The 17371-nt window shown below is 42.1% G+C and overlaps 1 protein-coding gene across 1 annotated transcript in view; it reads right to left on the bottom strand.

The window, feature by feature from the left end:
• LOC124286922 overlaps positions 1-10495 on the bottom strand; it is a 63301-nt gene extending 52806 nt beyond the window's left edge. The window contains exon 1 of the mRNA XM_046723383.1: positions 10378-10495. Coding sequence (XP_046579339.1) covers positions 10378-10495 — 118 coding nt within the window. The remainder of the gene's footprint in view (positions 1-10377) is intronic.
• Positions 10496-17371: the final 6876 nt, after the last annotated feature.

The raw sequence follows: 17371 nt of genomic DNA, 5'->3' as shown, positions 1-17371 counted from the left end.
TGCGAGAGCATGGTGTTGACCGCATGTTGTTAATACGGTAAAGTTACCTCGGTATGGTACCGGCTACGCAATGTGTGAAAGTATGGTGTTGACTGCATGTTGTTTGCGCGTTACCTTTCAGTACAGACTGCATTGTATGCGTGGAAAGCATGGTGTTCGACTCGCATGTTGTTTTGCGTGTTACCTTTGTACAGGCTACATAGTGTGTGCGGAAAGTATGGTTTGACTGTATGTTGTTACTGCGTGTTACCTTTGTACAGGCTGCATAATGTGTGTTAAAGTATGGTGCTGACTGCATGTTGTTTGTTTGTTAGCCACCTTTGCGGCTGGCAGGCTGCACAGTGTGTGAAAGTATGGTGTTCACTGCATGTTGTTACTGTGTTACCTTTGTACAGGTATTATATTACATGTGTGTGAAAGCATAGTGTTGACTGCATGTTGTTTGCGATGTTACCTTTGTACAGGCTCCATGTGTGGAAAGTATGGGTGTTGACTGTATGTTGTTTGCGCGTTACCTTTGTACAGGCTACATAATGTGTGCGGAAAGCATGGTGTTGACTGCATGTTGTTACTGTGTTACCTTTGGGTACAGGCTGTGCAATGTGTGAAAGTATGGTGTTGGACTGCATGTTGTTATAACAATGTTACCTTTGTACAGGCCGGCATAGTGTGTGTGTGAAAGTATGGTGTTGACTGCATGTTGTTACCGTGTTTACCTTGTACAGTCTGCATAGTCTGTGTGGAAAGTATGGTGTTGACTGCATGTTGTTACTGCGTGTTACCTTTGTACAGGCTGCATAGTGTGTGTGGTAAAGCATGGTGTTGACTGCATGTTTGTTTGCGTGTTACCTTTGTACAGGCTACATAGTGTGTATTAATGAAAGGTATGGTTTTTGACTGTATGTTGTTACTGTGTTACCTTTGTACAGGCTGCATAATGTGTGTTAAAGTATGGTGTTGACTGCATGTTGTTTGCAGTTACCTTGTACAGGCTGCATAGTGTGTGTGAAAAGTAGTGTTCACTGCATGTTGTTACAATGTTACCTTTGTACAGGCTGCATGTGTGTGAAAGTATGGTGTTGACTGCATGTTGTTTACGTGTTACCTTTGTACAGGCTCCATGTGTGGTGAAAGTATGGTGTTGACTGTATGTTGTTTGCGTTTACCTTTGTACAGGCTGCATAATGTGTGTGAAAGTATGGTGTTGACTGTATGTTGTTACCGGTGTGTTACCTTTGTACAGGGTGCATGTGTGTGAAAGCATGGGTGTTGACTGCATGTTGTTACTGTGTTACCTTTGTACAGGCTGCATGTGTGTGAAAGTATGGTGTTGACCGCATGTTGTTTGCGTGTTACCTTTGTACAGTCTGCATAGTCTGTGGAAAGTATGGTGTTGACTGCATGTTGTTACTGTGTTACCCTTGTACAGGCTGCATAAAGATGTGTGTGAAAGCATGGTGTTGACTGCATGTTGTTACGGTGTTACCTTTGTACAGTCTGCGTAATGTGTGTGAAAGTATGGTGTTGACTGCATGTTGTTTTGCGTGTTACCTTTGGTACAGACTGCATAGTGTGTGTGTGAAAGTATGGTGTTGACTGCATGTTGTTTGCGTGTTACCTTTGTACAGGCTACATAGTGTGTGTGAAAGTATGGTTTTGACTGTGTATGTTGTTACTGTGTTACCTTGTACAGGCTGCATAATGCAATGTTAAAGCATGGTGTTGACTGCATGTTGTTACTGTGTTACCTTTGTACAGGCTGCACAGTGTGTGTGAAAGTATGGTGTTCACTGCATGTTGTTACTGTGTTACCTTTAGTACAGGCTGCATGTGCGTGTGAAAGCATATGGTGTTGACTGCATGTTGTTTACGTGTTACCTTCGTACAGAACCATGTGCGTGAAAGCATGGTGCTGACTGTATGTTGTTTGCGTTACCTTGTACAGGCTGCATAATGTGTGTGAAAGTATGGTGTTGACTGCATGTTGTTACTGTGTTACCTTTGTACAGGCTACATGTGTGTGAAAGCATGGTGTTGACTGCATGTTGTTACTGTGTGTACCTTTGTACAGGCTGCATAGTGTGTGGCTGAAAGCATGGTGTTGACTGCATGTTGTTTGCGGTGTTACCTTTGTACAGGTCTGCATAGTCTGTGTGAAAGTATGGTGTTGACCGCATGTTGTTACTGTGTTACCTTTGGTACAGGCTGCATAGTGAAAGGTATGGTGTTGACTGCACGTGTTGTTTGCGTGTTACCTTTACAGGCTACATAGTGTGTGTGAGAAGTATGGTTTTGACTGTATGTTGTTACTGTGTTACCCTTTGTACAGGCTGCATAATGTGTGTTAAAGCATGGTGTTGACTGCATGTTGTTACTGTGTTACCTTGTAACAGGCTGCATAATAGTGTGTGAAAGTATGGTGTTCACTGCATTGTTGTTACTGTGTTACCTTTGGTACAGGGGCTGCATAGGCGGTGAAAGTATGGTGTTGACTGCATGTTGTTTTACGTGTTACCCGGTAACAGGCTCCATGTGTGCGAAAGCATGGCGTTGACTGCATGTTGTTTTGCGTGTTACCTTTGGTAACAGGCTGCATAGTGTGTGTGGAAGCATGGTGCGTTGAATGTATGTTGTTACTTATTGTTACCCTTTGTACAGGCTGCATGTGTGTGTGGAAGTATGGTGTTGACTGCATGTTGTTACTGTGTTACCTTTGTACAGGCTGCATGTGTGTGAAAGTATGGTGTTGACTGCATGTTGTTTGCGTGTTACCTTTATGTACAGTCCTGCATAGTCTGTGTGAGAGCATGGTGTTGACTGCATGTTGTTACTGTGTTACCTTTGTTTACAGGCTGCATAGTGTGTGTGAAAGTATGGTGTTGACTGCATGTTGTTTTGCGTGTTACCTTTGTACAGGCTTTCACATAGTGAAAGTATGGTGTTGGACTGTATGTTGTTACTGTGTTACCTTTGTACAGGCTGCATAATGTGTGAAAGTATGGTGTTGACTGCATGTTGTTTGCGTGTTACCTTGTACAGGGCTGCATGTGTGTGAAAGCATGGTGTTGACTGTATGTTGTTTGCGTGTTACCCTTGCTACAGGCTGCATAGTGTGAAAGTATGGTGTTGACCTGCATGTTGTTACCGTGTTACCTTGTACAGGCTGCATAGTGTGTGTGAAGAGTGGTATGTTGTTGACTGCATGTTGTTACTGTGTTACCTTTGTACAGGCTCCATAATGTGTGTGAAAATATGGTGTTGACTGGCCATGTTGTTACTGTGTTACCTTTGTACAGGCTGCATAATGTGTGAAAGTATGGTGTTGACTGTATGTTGTTACTGTGTTACCTTTGTACAGGCTGCATAATGTGTGTGAAAGCATAGTGTTGACTGCATGTTGTTACGGTGTTACCTTTGTACAGGCTACATAGTGTGTGTGAAAGTATGGTGTTGACTGTATGTTGTTACTGTGTTACCTGTGTACAGGCTGCATAATGTGTGTGAAAGTATGGTGTTGACTGCATGTTGTTACTGTGTTACCTTTGTACAGGCTGCATAGTGTGTGTGAAAGTATGGTGTTGACTGCATGTTGTTTGCGTGTTACCTTTGTACAGGCTCCATAGTGTGTGTGAAAGTATGGTTTTGACTGCATGTTGTTACGGTGTTACCTTTGAACAGGCTACATAGTGTGTGTGAAAGTATGGTGTTGACTGTATGTTGTTACTGTGTTACCTGTGTACAGGCTACATAATGTGTGTGAAAGTATGGTGTTGACTGCATGTTGTTACTGTGTTACCTTTGTACAGGCTGCATAGTGTGTGTGAAAGTATGGTGTTGACTGCATGTTGTTACTGTGTTACCTTTGTACAGGCTACGTAATGTGTGTGAAAGTATGGTGTTGACTGCATGTTGTTTGCGTGTTACCTTTGTACAGGCTGCATAGTGTGTGTGAAAGTATGGTGTTGACTGCATGTTGTTTGCGTGTTACCTTTGTACAGGCTCCATAGTGTGTGTGAAAGTATGGTTTTGACTGTATGTTGTTACTGTGTTACCTTTGTACAGGCTGCATAATGTGTGTTAAAGTATGGTGTTGACTGCATGTTGTTTGTGTGTTACCTTTGTACAGGCTGCATAGTGTGTGTGAAAGTATGGTGTTCACTGCATGTTGTTACTGTGTTACCTTTGTACAGGCTGCATGTGTGTGAAAGTATAGTGTTGACTGCATGTTGTTTACGTGTTACCTTTGTACAGGCTCCATGTGTGTGAAAGTATGGTGTTGACTGTATGTTGTTTGCGTGTTACCTTTGTACAGGCTGCATAATGTGTGTGAAAGTATGGTGTTGACTGCATGTTGTTACTGTGTTACCTTTGTACAGGCTGCATGTGTGTGAAAGTATGGTGTTGACTGCATGTTGTTACTGTGTTACCTTTGTACAGGCTGCATAGTGTGTGTGAAAGTATGGTGTTGACTGCATGTTGTTTGCGTGTTACCTTTGTACAGTCTGCATAGTCTGTGTGAAAGTATGGTGTTGACTGCATGTTGTTACTGTGTTACCTTTGTACAGGCTGCATAGTGTGTGTGAAAGTATGGTGTTGACTGCATGTTGTTTGCGTGTTACCTTTGTACAGGCTACATAGTGTGTGAAAGTATGGTTTTGACTGTATGTTGTTACTGTGTTACCTTTGTACAGGCTGCATAATGTGTGTTAAAGTATGGTGTTGACTGCATGTTGTTTGTGTGTTACCTTTGTACAGGCTGCATAGTGTGTGTGAAAGTATGGTGTTCACTGCATGTTGTTACTGTGTTACCTTTGTACAGGCTGCATGTGTGTGAAAGTATGGTGTTGACTGCATGTTGTTTACGTGTTACCTTTGTACAGGCTCCATAATGTGTGTGAAAGTATGGTGTTGACTGTATGTTGTTTGCGTGTTACCTTTGTACAGGCTGCATAGTGTGTGTGAAAGTATGGTGTTGACTGTATGTTGTTACTGTGTTACCTTTGTACAGGCTGCATGTGTGTGTGAAAGTATGGTGTTGACTGCATGTTGTTACTGTGTTACCTTTGTACAGGCTGCATGTGTGTGAAAGTATGGTGTTGACTGCATGTTGTTTGCGTGTTACCTTTGTACAGTCTGCATAGTCTGTGTGAAAGTATGGTTTTGACTGCATGTTGTTACGGTGTTACCTTTGAACAGGCTACATAGTGTGTGTGAAAGTATGGTGTTGACTGTATGTTGTTACTGTGTTACCTGTGTACAGGCTACATAATGTGTGTGAAAGTATGGTGTTGACTGCATGTTGTTACTGTGTTACCTTTCGTACAGGCTGCATGGTGTGTGTGAAAGTATGGTGTTGACTGCATGTTGTTACTGTGTTACCTTTGTACAGGCTGCACGTAATGTGTGTGAAAGTATGGTGTTGACTGCATGTTGTTTTGCGTGTTACCTTTGTACAGGCTGCATAGTGTGTGTGAAAGTATGGTGTTGACTGCATGTTGTTTGCGTGTTACCTTTGTACAGGCTGCATAGTGTGTGTGAAAGTATGGTTTTGACTGTATGTTGTTACTGTGTTACCTTTGTACAGGCTGCATAGTGTGTGTGAAGTATGGTGTTGACTGCATGTTGTTTGTGTGTTACCTTTGTACAGGCTGCATAGTGTGTGTGAAAGTATGGTGTTGACTGCATGTTGTTACTGTGTTACCTTTACTATATAGGCTGCATGTGCGTGAAAGTATGGTGTTGACTGCATGTTGTTTACGTGTTACCTTTGTACAGGCTCCATGTGTGTGAAAGTATGGTGTTGACTGTATGTTGTTTTATGCGAGTTACCTTTGTACATTGGCTACATAATGTGTGTGAAAGTATGGTGTTGACTGTGCATGTTGTTACTGTGTTACCTTTGTACAGGCTGCATGGTGTGTGAAAGTATGGTGTTGACTGCATGTTGTTTTAGCGTGTACCTTTGTACAGTCTGCACAGTCTGTGTGAAAGTATGGTGTTGACTGCATGTTGTTACTGTGTTACCTTTGTACAGGCTGCATAGTGTGTGTGAAGTATGGTGTTGACTGCATGTTGTTTGCGTGTGTTACCTTTGTACAGGCTGCATAGTGTGCGTGTGAAAGTATGGTGTTTGACTGTATGTTGTTTGCGTGTTACCTTTGTACAGGCTGCATAGTGTGTGTGAAAGCATGGTGTTGACTGCATGTTGTTACTGTGTTACCTTTGTACAGGCTGCATAGTGTGTGCGGAAAGTATGGTGTTGACTGCATGTTGTTTCCAGGCGTGTTACCTTTGTACAGGCTGCATAATGTGTGTGAAAGTATGGTGTTGACTGCATGTTGTTTGCGTGTTACCTTTGTACAGGCTGCATAATGTGTGTGAAAGCATGGTGCTGGACTGCATGTTGTTTGCGTGTTACCTTTGTACAGGCTCCATAGTGTGTGTGAAAGTATGGTGTTGACTGTATGTTGTTACTGTGTTACCTTTGTACAGGCTGCATAATGTGTGTGAAAGTATGGTGTTGACTGCATGTTGTTACTGTGTTACCTTTGTACAGGCTGCATAATGTGTGTGAAAGTATAGTGTTGACTGCATGTTGTTACTGTGTTACCTTTGTACAGGCTGCATTGTGTATTTGAAAGTATGCTGTTGACTGCATGTTGTTACTGTGTTACCTTTGTACAGGCTGCATATGTGTGAAAGTATGGTGTTGACTGTATGTTGTTACTGTGTTACCTTTGTACAGGCTGCATAATGTGTGTGAAAGTATAGTGTTGACTGCATGTTGTTACTGTGTTACCTTTGTACAGGCTGCATTGTGTATTTGAAAGTATGGTGTTGACTGCATGTTGTTTGCGTGTTACCTTTGTACAGGCTGCATGTGTGTGTGAAAAGCATGGTGTTGACTGTATGTTGTTACTGTGTTACCTTTGTACAGGCTGCATAGTGTGTGTGAAAGCATGGTGTTGACTGCATGTTGTTACTGTGTTACCTTTGGTACAGGCTACATAATGTGTGTGAAAGTATGGTGTTGACTGCATGTTGTTACTGTGTTACCTTTGTACAGGCTACATAGTGTGTGTGAAAGTATGGTGTTGACTGCATGTTGTTTGCGTGTTACCTTTGTACAGGCTCCATAGTGTGTGTGAAAGTATGGTGTTGACTGTATGTTGTTACTGTGTTACCTTTGTACAGGCTGCATAATGTGTGTGAAAGTATGGTGTTGACTGCATGTTGTTTGTGTGTTACCTTTGTACAGGCTGCATAATGTGTGTGAAAATATGGTGTTGACTGCATGTTGTTACTGTGTTACCTTTGTACAGGCTGCATAATGTGTGTGAAAGTATAGTGTTGACTGTATGTTGTTACTGTGTTACCTTTGTACAGGCTGCATAATGTGTGTGAAAGTATAGTGTTGACTGCATGTTGTTACGGTGTTACCTTTGTACAGGCTACATAGTGTGTGTGAAAGTATGGTGTTGACTGTATGTTGTTACTGTGTTACCTGTGTACAGGCTGCATAATGTGTGTGAAAGTATGGTGTTGACTGCATGTTGTTACTGTGTTACCTTTGTACAGGCTGCATGTGTGTGAAAGTATGGTGTTGACTGTATGTTGTTACTTTGTTACCTTTGTACAGGCTGCATAATGTGTGTGAAAGTATGGTGTTGACTGCATGTTGTTACTGTGTTACTGTACAGGCTGTTACCTTTTGTACAGGCTGCATTGTTACTGTGTTACCTTTGTACAGGCTACATCATGTGTGTGAAACTATGGTGTTGACTGCATGTTGTTACTGTGTTACCTTTGTACAGGCTACGTAATGTGTGTGAAAGTATGGTGTTGACTGTATGTTGTTACTGTGTTACCTTTGTACAGGCTGCATAGTGTGTGTGAAAGTATGGTGTTGACTGCATGTTGTTTGCGTGTTACCTTTGTACAGGCTACATAGTGTGTGTGAAAGTATGGTGTTGATCGCATGTTACACTTGTACAGTCGGTCGCCTTGACTAAATGTTCAAACTCCACACATATAAAAAAATAGAAGATGACGTTGAAATAACTTTGGCAAACGTTTAGAGCTTAGAAACGTGACAACAATAACTGAGATCAAGCCCCCAACCCTAATCACAATGTCTAATGTCAAACGCCACATTTCTATTTTTAAGTCCAAGTCAAAAATGAAAAGTATTTTAAGTAAGTCTTATTTTCATCTAGGTTTGACTAGAGATTCCCGTTGTCATACTTGTGAAAGTATTCTTGAAGGAAGTTCTATTAACATTACATCCAGTGAGACATTTGTTGTTAAACAAAACATGAATTGTGACACAAGAAACGTTATTTATGTAATTACCTGTTCTGGTTGTAATGAGAACTATACCGGTAAAAACACTAGAAGAATGAACCTTCATCGATCCCACAGTGATCAACCCAAAACTTCCTCTCAGTGAACATTTAGATAAATGTGGTAGTGGCAAGTGCAAGGTATTCGCGATATATAAACTCAATTATAGCAATGATAATGTTCTACTCTTGAACGAATCATTTTATGTGACCAAACCTGATTGTGTGTACATGATACTATGCTATTGGTGCCATACATGACGTCATATGTTCCTGTCTGACGTCATAGTGCTACAGAGTCTCTCTAACCCTGACCGCCTGAAGAAGCAAGAACAGAATGTACCTGCGGAAAACGTTTACCAAAGATATTTCAACTTCATATTCTTTATATATATACTCTCCAACAAAAGAAACGCATCATGAAAATAGCAATTTCATGTAGCAATATATTTAAACATGATTCATTTTACAAAAGGTTTGGCTCTGTTTATGAGTCCTATGGTGTTTATGTTTTGAAACATCACTACAAAACGCACCATCCGTGAAAATACCCGTATTTAACAGCATGATTTTCAATTTCGGCGCGTAGTGTCACAGAATACACAATTCACATGCAATGCACGTGAAAGTTGGGGATCAGATAGTCTCAATGATGGGTATAAAAGGTTGATCGCTGTCTGTCGATTATTCACTGTATTTGGAATATTGTTGACGAACGCAAAATGCCACGTCTAAGTGAAGCCAACCGTCATATCGCCATTGGTTTGCTTGAAGCTGGCCAGTCTCAACGTGCAGTTGCCCGACGCATGAATGTTCACCAAAGCACCATTTCACGGCTTTGGGAGAGATATCGCCGGCAGAATGCGGAAGCAGATGCCCCTCGTAGTGGGCGACCTCGAGCGACCACTGCGGCGCAGGATCGCTACATCCGGGTACATCACCTGCGTCATCGAACAGCTACGGCGACCAGTACCGCTCGAAAAATACCCGGATTGATGAGGCTTTCTGCACAGACCGACAGGAACAGGTTGAGAGAGGCTGGTTTACGTGCCAGAAGACCTTATTTTGGCCCTGTTCTTCGACAACAACATCGTCGACATCGAGTTCAATGGTGCACCAACGTTCAGGCCTGGAACCTACCGAATTGGCGTAGAATCTGGTTCAGTGATGAATCACGATTTCTATTGGAACGACGCGATTGAAGAATGCGGGTGTACAGACGTCGACGTGAATGTTTCGCCGACGCTTGCGTTCCCCAGGTGGACAGATTCGGCCGGGGAAGTGTTATGATGTGGGGAGCGATCACCTGCCGTAGGAGAAGTGATTTGGTGATGATCCAGGGCAACCTGACAGCTCAACGGTACTGTGACGAAATCCTACGCCCACACCTCCTTCCAATCATTGATCGCCAGAGGGAGTTGTTTCAACAGGACAATGCCAGGCCCCACACAGCAGCACGTCACACCAGAGACTTCCTCCAGAACCACAACATCAATGTGCTCCCCTGGCCCTCAAGATCACCGGACTTAAACCCGATCGAACATTTGTGGGATGCCCTGACAGACGGGTGCGACGCCGTAACCCTCAGCCCCAGACACTTCAGCAACTCGCACACAGGCACTACAGGCAGAGTGGGCTGCGATTGGGCAACACGAGATTCTGAGACTTATTCGTTCGATGCCGAGGCGATGCCGTGCAGTTCTGATGCCCACGGTGGTCACACGAGGTATTGACTTCAGCGCCACCACACGTCTCCATGTGACACTCCAAACCGACTTTCCTCGAGTTGGTGCCAAAGACGGATAAGTCTGCATTCCCAGTGTGCAATTTCGCTATATTTCATTGACTCATAAAGCCTACAAGATGTTTCCAAAATAAACATAAAAATACAGTTGAAATTCAGCGTTGAAATATAACGGTAGTATCTCTGTCGGCATTATACGTTTCTTTTGTTGGGAGAGTAGCCTATTTAGCTTGGTAGACATTGTAAACAGGTATACCGAGGTACATATTTCTACATAATTTCTTTCCATACCTTGCAGCAAGTGGAGACTGAGGAAATATTTATGGCAGAAAGCCAAGAAGTAACGCGTGGTTGAAAGTCGAACTGCTTCATCCCGCGCCAGGTATTTAGGGCAGAATTCTGACAACATCGATGGAGCTGTACAGGCAGCGTGTAACTAGGAGGGATTGGTGTCTACTTCACCTCCTGCAAGCTGTTGTGACCTACTTTATACAATGTGTGCCATCCTATTCTGAGCCATGTAAGAACTACTTTTACATCATGTGTTGTGTCAGCTGTATAACTTAAACAAGGAAAGGTAAATATGTTTGAAAAAAGTGAGGCTCGTGCACGATGCAGACACAATGTCATAGGTAAAGCTTGGTCAGCCTACTTGTCAATACTAATATTCTATATTACTTAAGGTGGTGCTTGTAACAACACTTATGTTCTATACCACAGGGTAATGCAACACAGAAGTACAACCTTCAGTTGTGCACGGAGACGCTAGGTGATATGAGGCAGTACAACACACACAGTATCTGGGGTAGAGTGAGGCTAGCACAACACGGTGACATTTGGATAACGTAAGACCAGTAGAACAGAGGCACAGTATCTGGGGCAGAGTGAGGGTAGCACAACATGGAGACCTTTTGATAACGTAAGACCAGTAGAACAGAGGCACAGTATCTGGGGCAGAGTGAGGCTAGCACAACATGGAGACCTTTTGATAACGTAAGACCAGTAGAACAGAAGCACAGTATCTGGGGCAAAATGAGGCTAGCACAACATGGAGACCTTTTTGATAACGTAAGACCAGTAGAACAGAGGCACATTATCTGGGGCAGAATGAGGCTAGCACAACATGGAGACCTTTTGATAACGTAAGACCAGTAGAACAGAAGCACAGTATCTGGGGCAGAGTAGAGGCTGAAGCACAGCAGGAAACAGTTTGATGTATGTAAGACCAGTAGGAACAGAGGCACAGTATCTGGGGCAGAGTGAGGCTAGCACAACATGGAGACCTTTGATAACGTAAGACCAGTAGAACAGAGGCACAGTATCTGGGGCAGAGTGAGGAATTCTAGCACAACATGGAGACACTTTGATAACGTAAGACCAGTAGAACAGAAGCACAGTATCTGGGGCAGAATGAGGCTAGCACAACATGGAGACCTTTTGATAACGTAAGACCAGTAGAACAGAGGCACAGTATCTGGGGCAGAGTGAGGCTAGCACAACCCGGAGACATTTGGATAACATAAGGCCAGTACAACAGAGACGTAGTATCTAGGGCAGAGGGAGGTTTGCACAACCCGGAGACCTTTTGATAACGTAAGACCAGTAGAACAGAAGCACAGTATCTGGGGCAGAGTGAGGCTAGCACAACCTGAGACAGTTTGATAACATGTACCAGTAGAACAGAGGCACAGTATCTGGGGCAGAGTGAGGCTAGCACAACATGGAGACCTTTTGATAACGTAAGACCAGTAGAACAGAGGCACAGTATCTGGGGCAGAGTGAGGCTAGCACAACATGGAGACCTTTTGATAACGTAAGACCAGTAGAACAGAAGCACAGTATCTGGGGCAGAATGAGGCTAGCACAACATGGAGACCTTTTGATAACGTAAGACCAGTAGAACAGAGGCACAGTATCTGGGGCAGAGTGAGGCTAGCACAACCCGGAGACATTTGGATAACGTAAGGCCAGTACAACAGAGACGTAGTATCTAGGGCAGAGGGAGGTTTGCACAACCCGGAGGCATTTGGATACATTATCTCAGGTAAAGTGTGGCCAGCACAACACGGACACACTTTCTCAGGTAAAGTGAGGCCAGCACAAGACAGGATACATTATCTCCCAGGTAAAGTGTGGCCAGCACAAGATGGATACATTATCTCAGGTAAAGTGGGAGGCCAGCACAACACGGACACATCTTCTCAGGTAAAGTGAGGCAAGCACAAGACGGATACATTATCTTAAGTAAGTTAGAGGCCATCACAAGATGGATACATTATCTCAGGTAAAGTGTGGCCAGCACAAGATAGATACATTATCCAGGTCCCAGGTGGATACAATTGAGACCATCACAAGATGGATACATTATCTCCCAGGTAAAGTGTGGCCAGCACAAGATAGATACATTATCTCAGGTAAAGTGAGACCAGCACAAGATGGATACATTATCTCAGGTAAAGTGAGGCAGCACAACACGGATAAATTATCTCAGGCAAAGTGTGGCCAGCACAAGATGGATACATTATCTCAGGTAAAGTGAGGCCAGCACAAGATGGATACATTATCTCAGGTAAAATGAGGTCAGCACAACACAGATACATTATCTCAGGTAAAGTGTGGCCAGCACAACACGGACCCATTATCTCAGGTAAAGTGAGGCCAGCACAAGATGGATACATTATCTCATGTAAAGTGAGGCAGCACAACACGGATACATTATCTCATGTAAAGTGAGGTCAGCACAACACAGATACATTATCTCATGTAAAGTGTGGTCAGCACAACACGGACCCATTATCTCAGGTAAGAAGTGTGGCCAGCACAAGATGGATGCATTATCTCAGGTAAAGTGAGGCAGCAATGGACAACACAGATACATTATCTCAGGTAAAAGTGTGGCCAGCACAAGATGGATACATTATCTCATGTATAAGTGAGGTCAGCACAACACGGACCCATTATCTCCAGGTAACATTATCTCCGTGTGAGGCCAAAGAGGAAGATGGATACATTATCTCAGGTAAAGTGAGGGAAGGGGACAGGTGGACAAAGATGGACACAGCTTGGAAGAAGGGGATAGGGAGGAAAAGTGAGGAAGGGGACAACATGGACATTAGGTCTCAGGTGTAAAGGAGGCCATTAGGAAGAGGGACCAGGTGTTGGGAGGAAAGATAGGGAGGAACAGGTGAAGGAAGGGAATAGGGAGGCAGGTGCTGGAGGAAGGAGGAGGGAGGAATTGGACAAGGATAAGGAATGGACAGGTGCTTGAGGAAGGGATAGGAGAACAGGAGGAGGAGGAAGGAGGAGGGAAACAGGTGGGAAGGAAGGAGAACAGGAAATGGAGAAAGGGGAAAGGAACAGGTGCTGGAAAGATGGTGGAGGAACAGGTGGAATGAAGAGAAAGGAACACTGGAAGGGATGACCAGGTGGATCCCAAGGAGAACAGGTGGAATGAAGGGGAAGTAGGAATGGGAGGAGTTTTCGGGGAGGAGGAAGAAATGCAAAGAGTGTGTGTGGTATTTTTTTGTTATGTTTTCTGTGTGTGTGTGTTTTATGGGGTTTGGGGTGGGGGCTGTGAGCGAATGGGAATAGAAAGGTTGCTCATGGCTACATTCGTTTGTGGATTCAACATTACCAGCACAGCAAGTGAAGCAGTGTCCCTCGTATAATAATGGTCACACACATCAGAACCTTAAAACCTACAATACAAGGACAGGATAATGTACAATAGAATATATAGGATAATACAATCTATAGAGAAGAAGGAGCATAATAATGGACACAAAAATATAATATGAATAGGCAATAGAAGAAAATTATGAATATATATGGATAAGACGTACATGGGGCATGTTAATGTGCAATAGAAGAAATTGACAGAATAAAATACAAGACAAAACATGGTATGAATAATAGAAAGAAGAAACTATAATAGATATATAATATAATGGATAAACATGGGGCATATGAATAGAAAAGAAGAAAGATATATAACGAATGGACAAGATACATGAGATGTTATATGATGAATAGAAGAAGAGAAGCAATATAACGTATAACAAGATGGATGTTCAATGAATAGAAAGAAGATTAGCATATATAACGTAATGTAAGACGATATGGAAGATGTTCAAGGCAATAAGAAATAGAAGGAGCAATATAGTATATAATGATATAAGATGTAATATGGGGAAGAATGTGCAATAGGAGACATATATTACACATATATAATGGATACAAGATGTATATATGGAAATGAATGTGCAGAAGAAAGGATTGGCATATAATGGATAATGGATATGGTATGTTTAATGTACATAAAAGAAGTTTATGGATATATAAGATGATACAAGACGTACATGGGAAATGTTCAATGTACAGTAGAAGAAGTAGATAGCATATATAACGTAATGATACAAAGATGTACATAGAGGCATGTTTAATGAATAATAGAAAAAGATATTAGCATAGAATGGAAGGATATAAGATGTTACATGGGGCATATTAAGGAAGAAATATATTAGCATATATAACGTACGATACAAGACGTACATGGGGCATTTTCAATGTGCAATAGGAGACATATATTACCATATATAACGTACGATACAAGGAGTACATGGGGCATGTTCAATGTGCAAACAAGAAGAAGTTTATTGGCATATATAACGTACGATACAAGACGTATATGGGGCATGTTTAATGTACACCAAAAAGAAGTGTATTGGCATATATAACGTACGATACAAGACGTACATGGGGCATGTTCAATGTGCAGTAGAAGAAGTAGATTAGCATATATAACGTACGATACAAGACGTACATGAGGCATGTTCAATGTGCAATAGAAGAAGCATATTAGCATATATAACGTACGATACAAGACGTACATGGGGCATGTTCAATGTGCAATAGAAGAAGTTTATTGGCATATATAACGTACGATACAAGACGTACATGGGGCATGTTCAATGTGCAATAAGAAGAAATATATTAGCATATATAACGTACGATACAAGACGTACATGGGGCATTTTCAATGTGCAATAGGAGACATATATTACCATATATAACGTACGATACAAGGAGTACATGGGGCATGTTCAATGTGCAATCAAGAAGAAGTTTATTGGCATATATAACGTACGATACAAGACGTATATGGGGCATGTTTAATGTACACCAAAAAGAAGTGTATTGGCATATATAACGTACGATACAAGACGTACATGGGGCATGTTCAATGTGCAGTAGAAGAAGCATATTAGCATATATAACGTACGATACAAGACGTACATTGGGCATGTTCAATGTGCAATAGAAGAAGTTTATTGGAATATATAACGTACGATACAAGACGTACATGGGGCATGTTCAATGTGCAATAAGAAGAAATATATTAGCATATATAACGTATTACAAGATTCAAGACATTACATGAGGTATGTTCAATGTGCAATAGAAGAAGCATATTAGCATATATAACGTACGATACAAGACGTACATGGGGCATGTTCAATGTGCAATAAGAAAGAGGATATTAGCATATATAACGTACGATACAAGACGTACATGGGGCATGTTCAATGCGCAATAAGAAGGTGTATATTGGCATATATAACGTACGACACAAGACGCATATGAGGCATGTCCAATGTGCAATAGAAGCAGTATACAGAAATGTATAGCAACATCTCACAGAATTCGTATTTCAGCTTCCTGCATGAATAACCAGCAGTATTGTAACTGTGACTTTAGCCACCGGTAGTTGTAAACAATACCAGCCACAGAAGAGGTGAGGTGAAATTAGATTTAACGTTGAGGTGGTCCGATATTGGTACAGCATGGACCACTTTTTTTTATCACTAGTATGCCCAGCCGCATTGAAACCTGCATTGCTGCCCATGGTGACAAATACTAACTGTTCACCTGTCTTTGAATCTGGAGTTATGTTCTGCTAATATTCACATTTAATACGTGAGTAATGAGTTTACAATCTTTAAATTATCAATAATTTCTGGTTGTACTGTACAAGTCCGTGAAATACGTAATCCCAAATATCCCAAAATATAATATATACAAGTCCGGTTGTCTGAAATGTGCTTTGAAACTATTATCACAAACATGCAATCTGGGGACGATCTCTTTACAATACATGTAATTCATATTGAGCGAATATATGTGTGTGTGTACCTACCTACCCACCCATCCACCTACCTACCTACCCACCCACCTACCTACCTACCCACCCACCCATCTACCGACCTACCTACCGAAACACCTACCAACCTAACTACCTACCTACCTGACTACCCATATACCTACCTACCCACCTACTTACCTACCTACATACCTATCTACCTATTTCAAAACTAACAAAAACAGTATGTAGTTGACATATATTTGTTAATAACTAAGTGGCTATTTCTCTTTATAAGATGCACAGATCCAAATGTCATAGTTCTCCGCCAGGTTGACCTATATAGCAAGGGAGGAAGTATATAGGGATGCATTTATACAACAGACGACCCTACAGGTATAAAAATGTACAAGGGGGAAGTATATAGGGATGTATTTGTACAACAGACGACCTACAGGTATAAACATGTACAAGGGGGAAGTATATAGGGATATATTTGTACAACAGACGACCTACAGGTATAAGGGACATGTACATGGGGAAGGGATGTACAGATATATAAATGTACAGAAGGGAAGTATACAGACATATGGATGTATCAGAAGGGAAGTATACAGATACATGTGTAAGAAGGGGAGAATGTATAAGAGATATGGATGTAAGAAGGGAAGTATACAGACATATGAATGTGTAAGAAGGGAAGACATACAGATACAGACATATGAATGTGTAAAGGGAAGTATACAGACATATGAATGTGTAAGAAGGAAGCATACAGACATATGAGATGTGTAAGAAGGGAAGAATACAGACATCACAGACACAGACACATGGACAGACAGACACACAGACAGACACAGACATATGGAAGAAGGACAGACACACATGCAGACATGGAGAGCACACAGACATGGACACAGACACATGGACACACAGACACAGGACACACATGAGACACACACAGACACACACACACACAGACACAGAGACACACACACAGACACATGGAACACAGAGACACGGACACAAGGACACACACAAGGACAGGACATGGACACACAGACACATGAGACAGACATGAGACACACACACAGACACGACACACACACACAGACAGACATAGAGACACACACACAGACATACGAC

Source organism: Haliotis rubra, unplaced genomic scaffold, assembly GCF_003918875.1.
Source record: "Haliotis rubra isolate DU_JTF1 unplaced genomic scaffold, ASM391887v1 Scf1103, whole genome shotgun sequence".
NCBI lineage: Eukaryota > Metazoa > Mollusca > Gastropoda > Lepetellida > Haliotidae > Haliotis > Haliotis rubra.
Note: the sequence above shows the minus strand (reverse complement) of the source record. Positions and strands in the feature narration are given on the sequence as shown.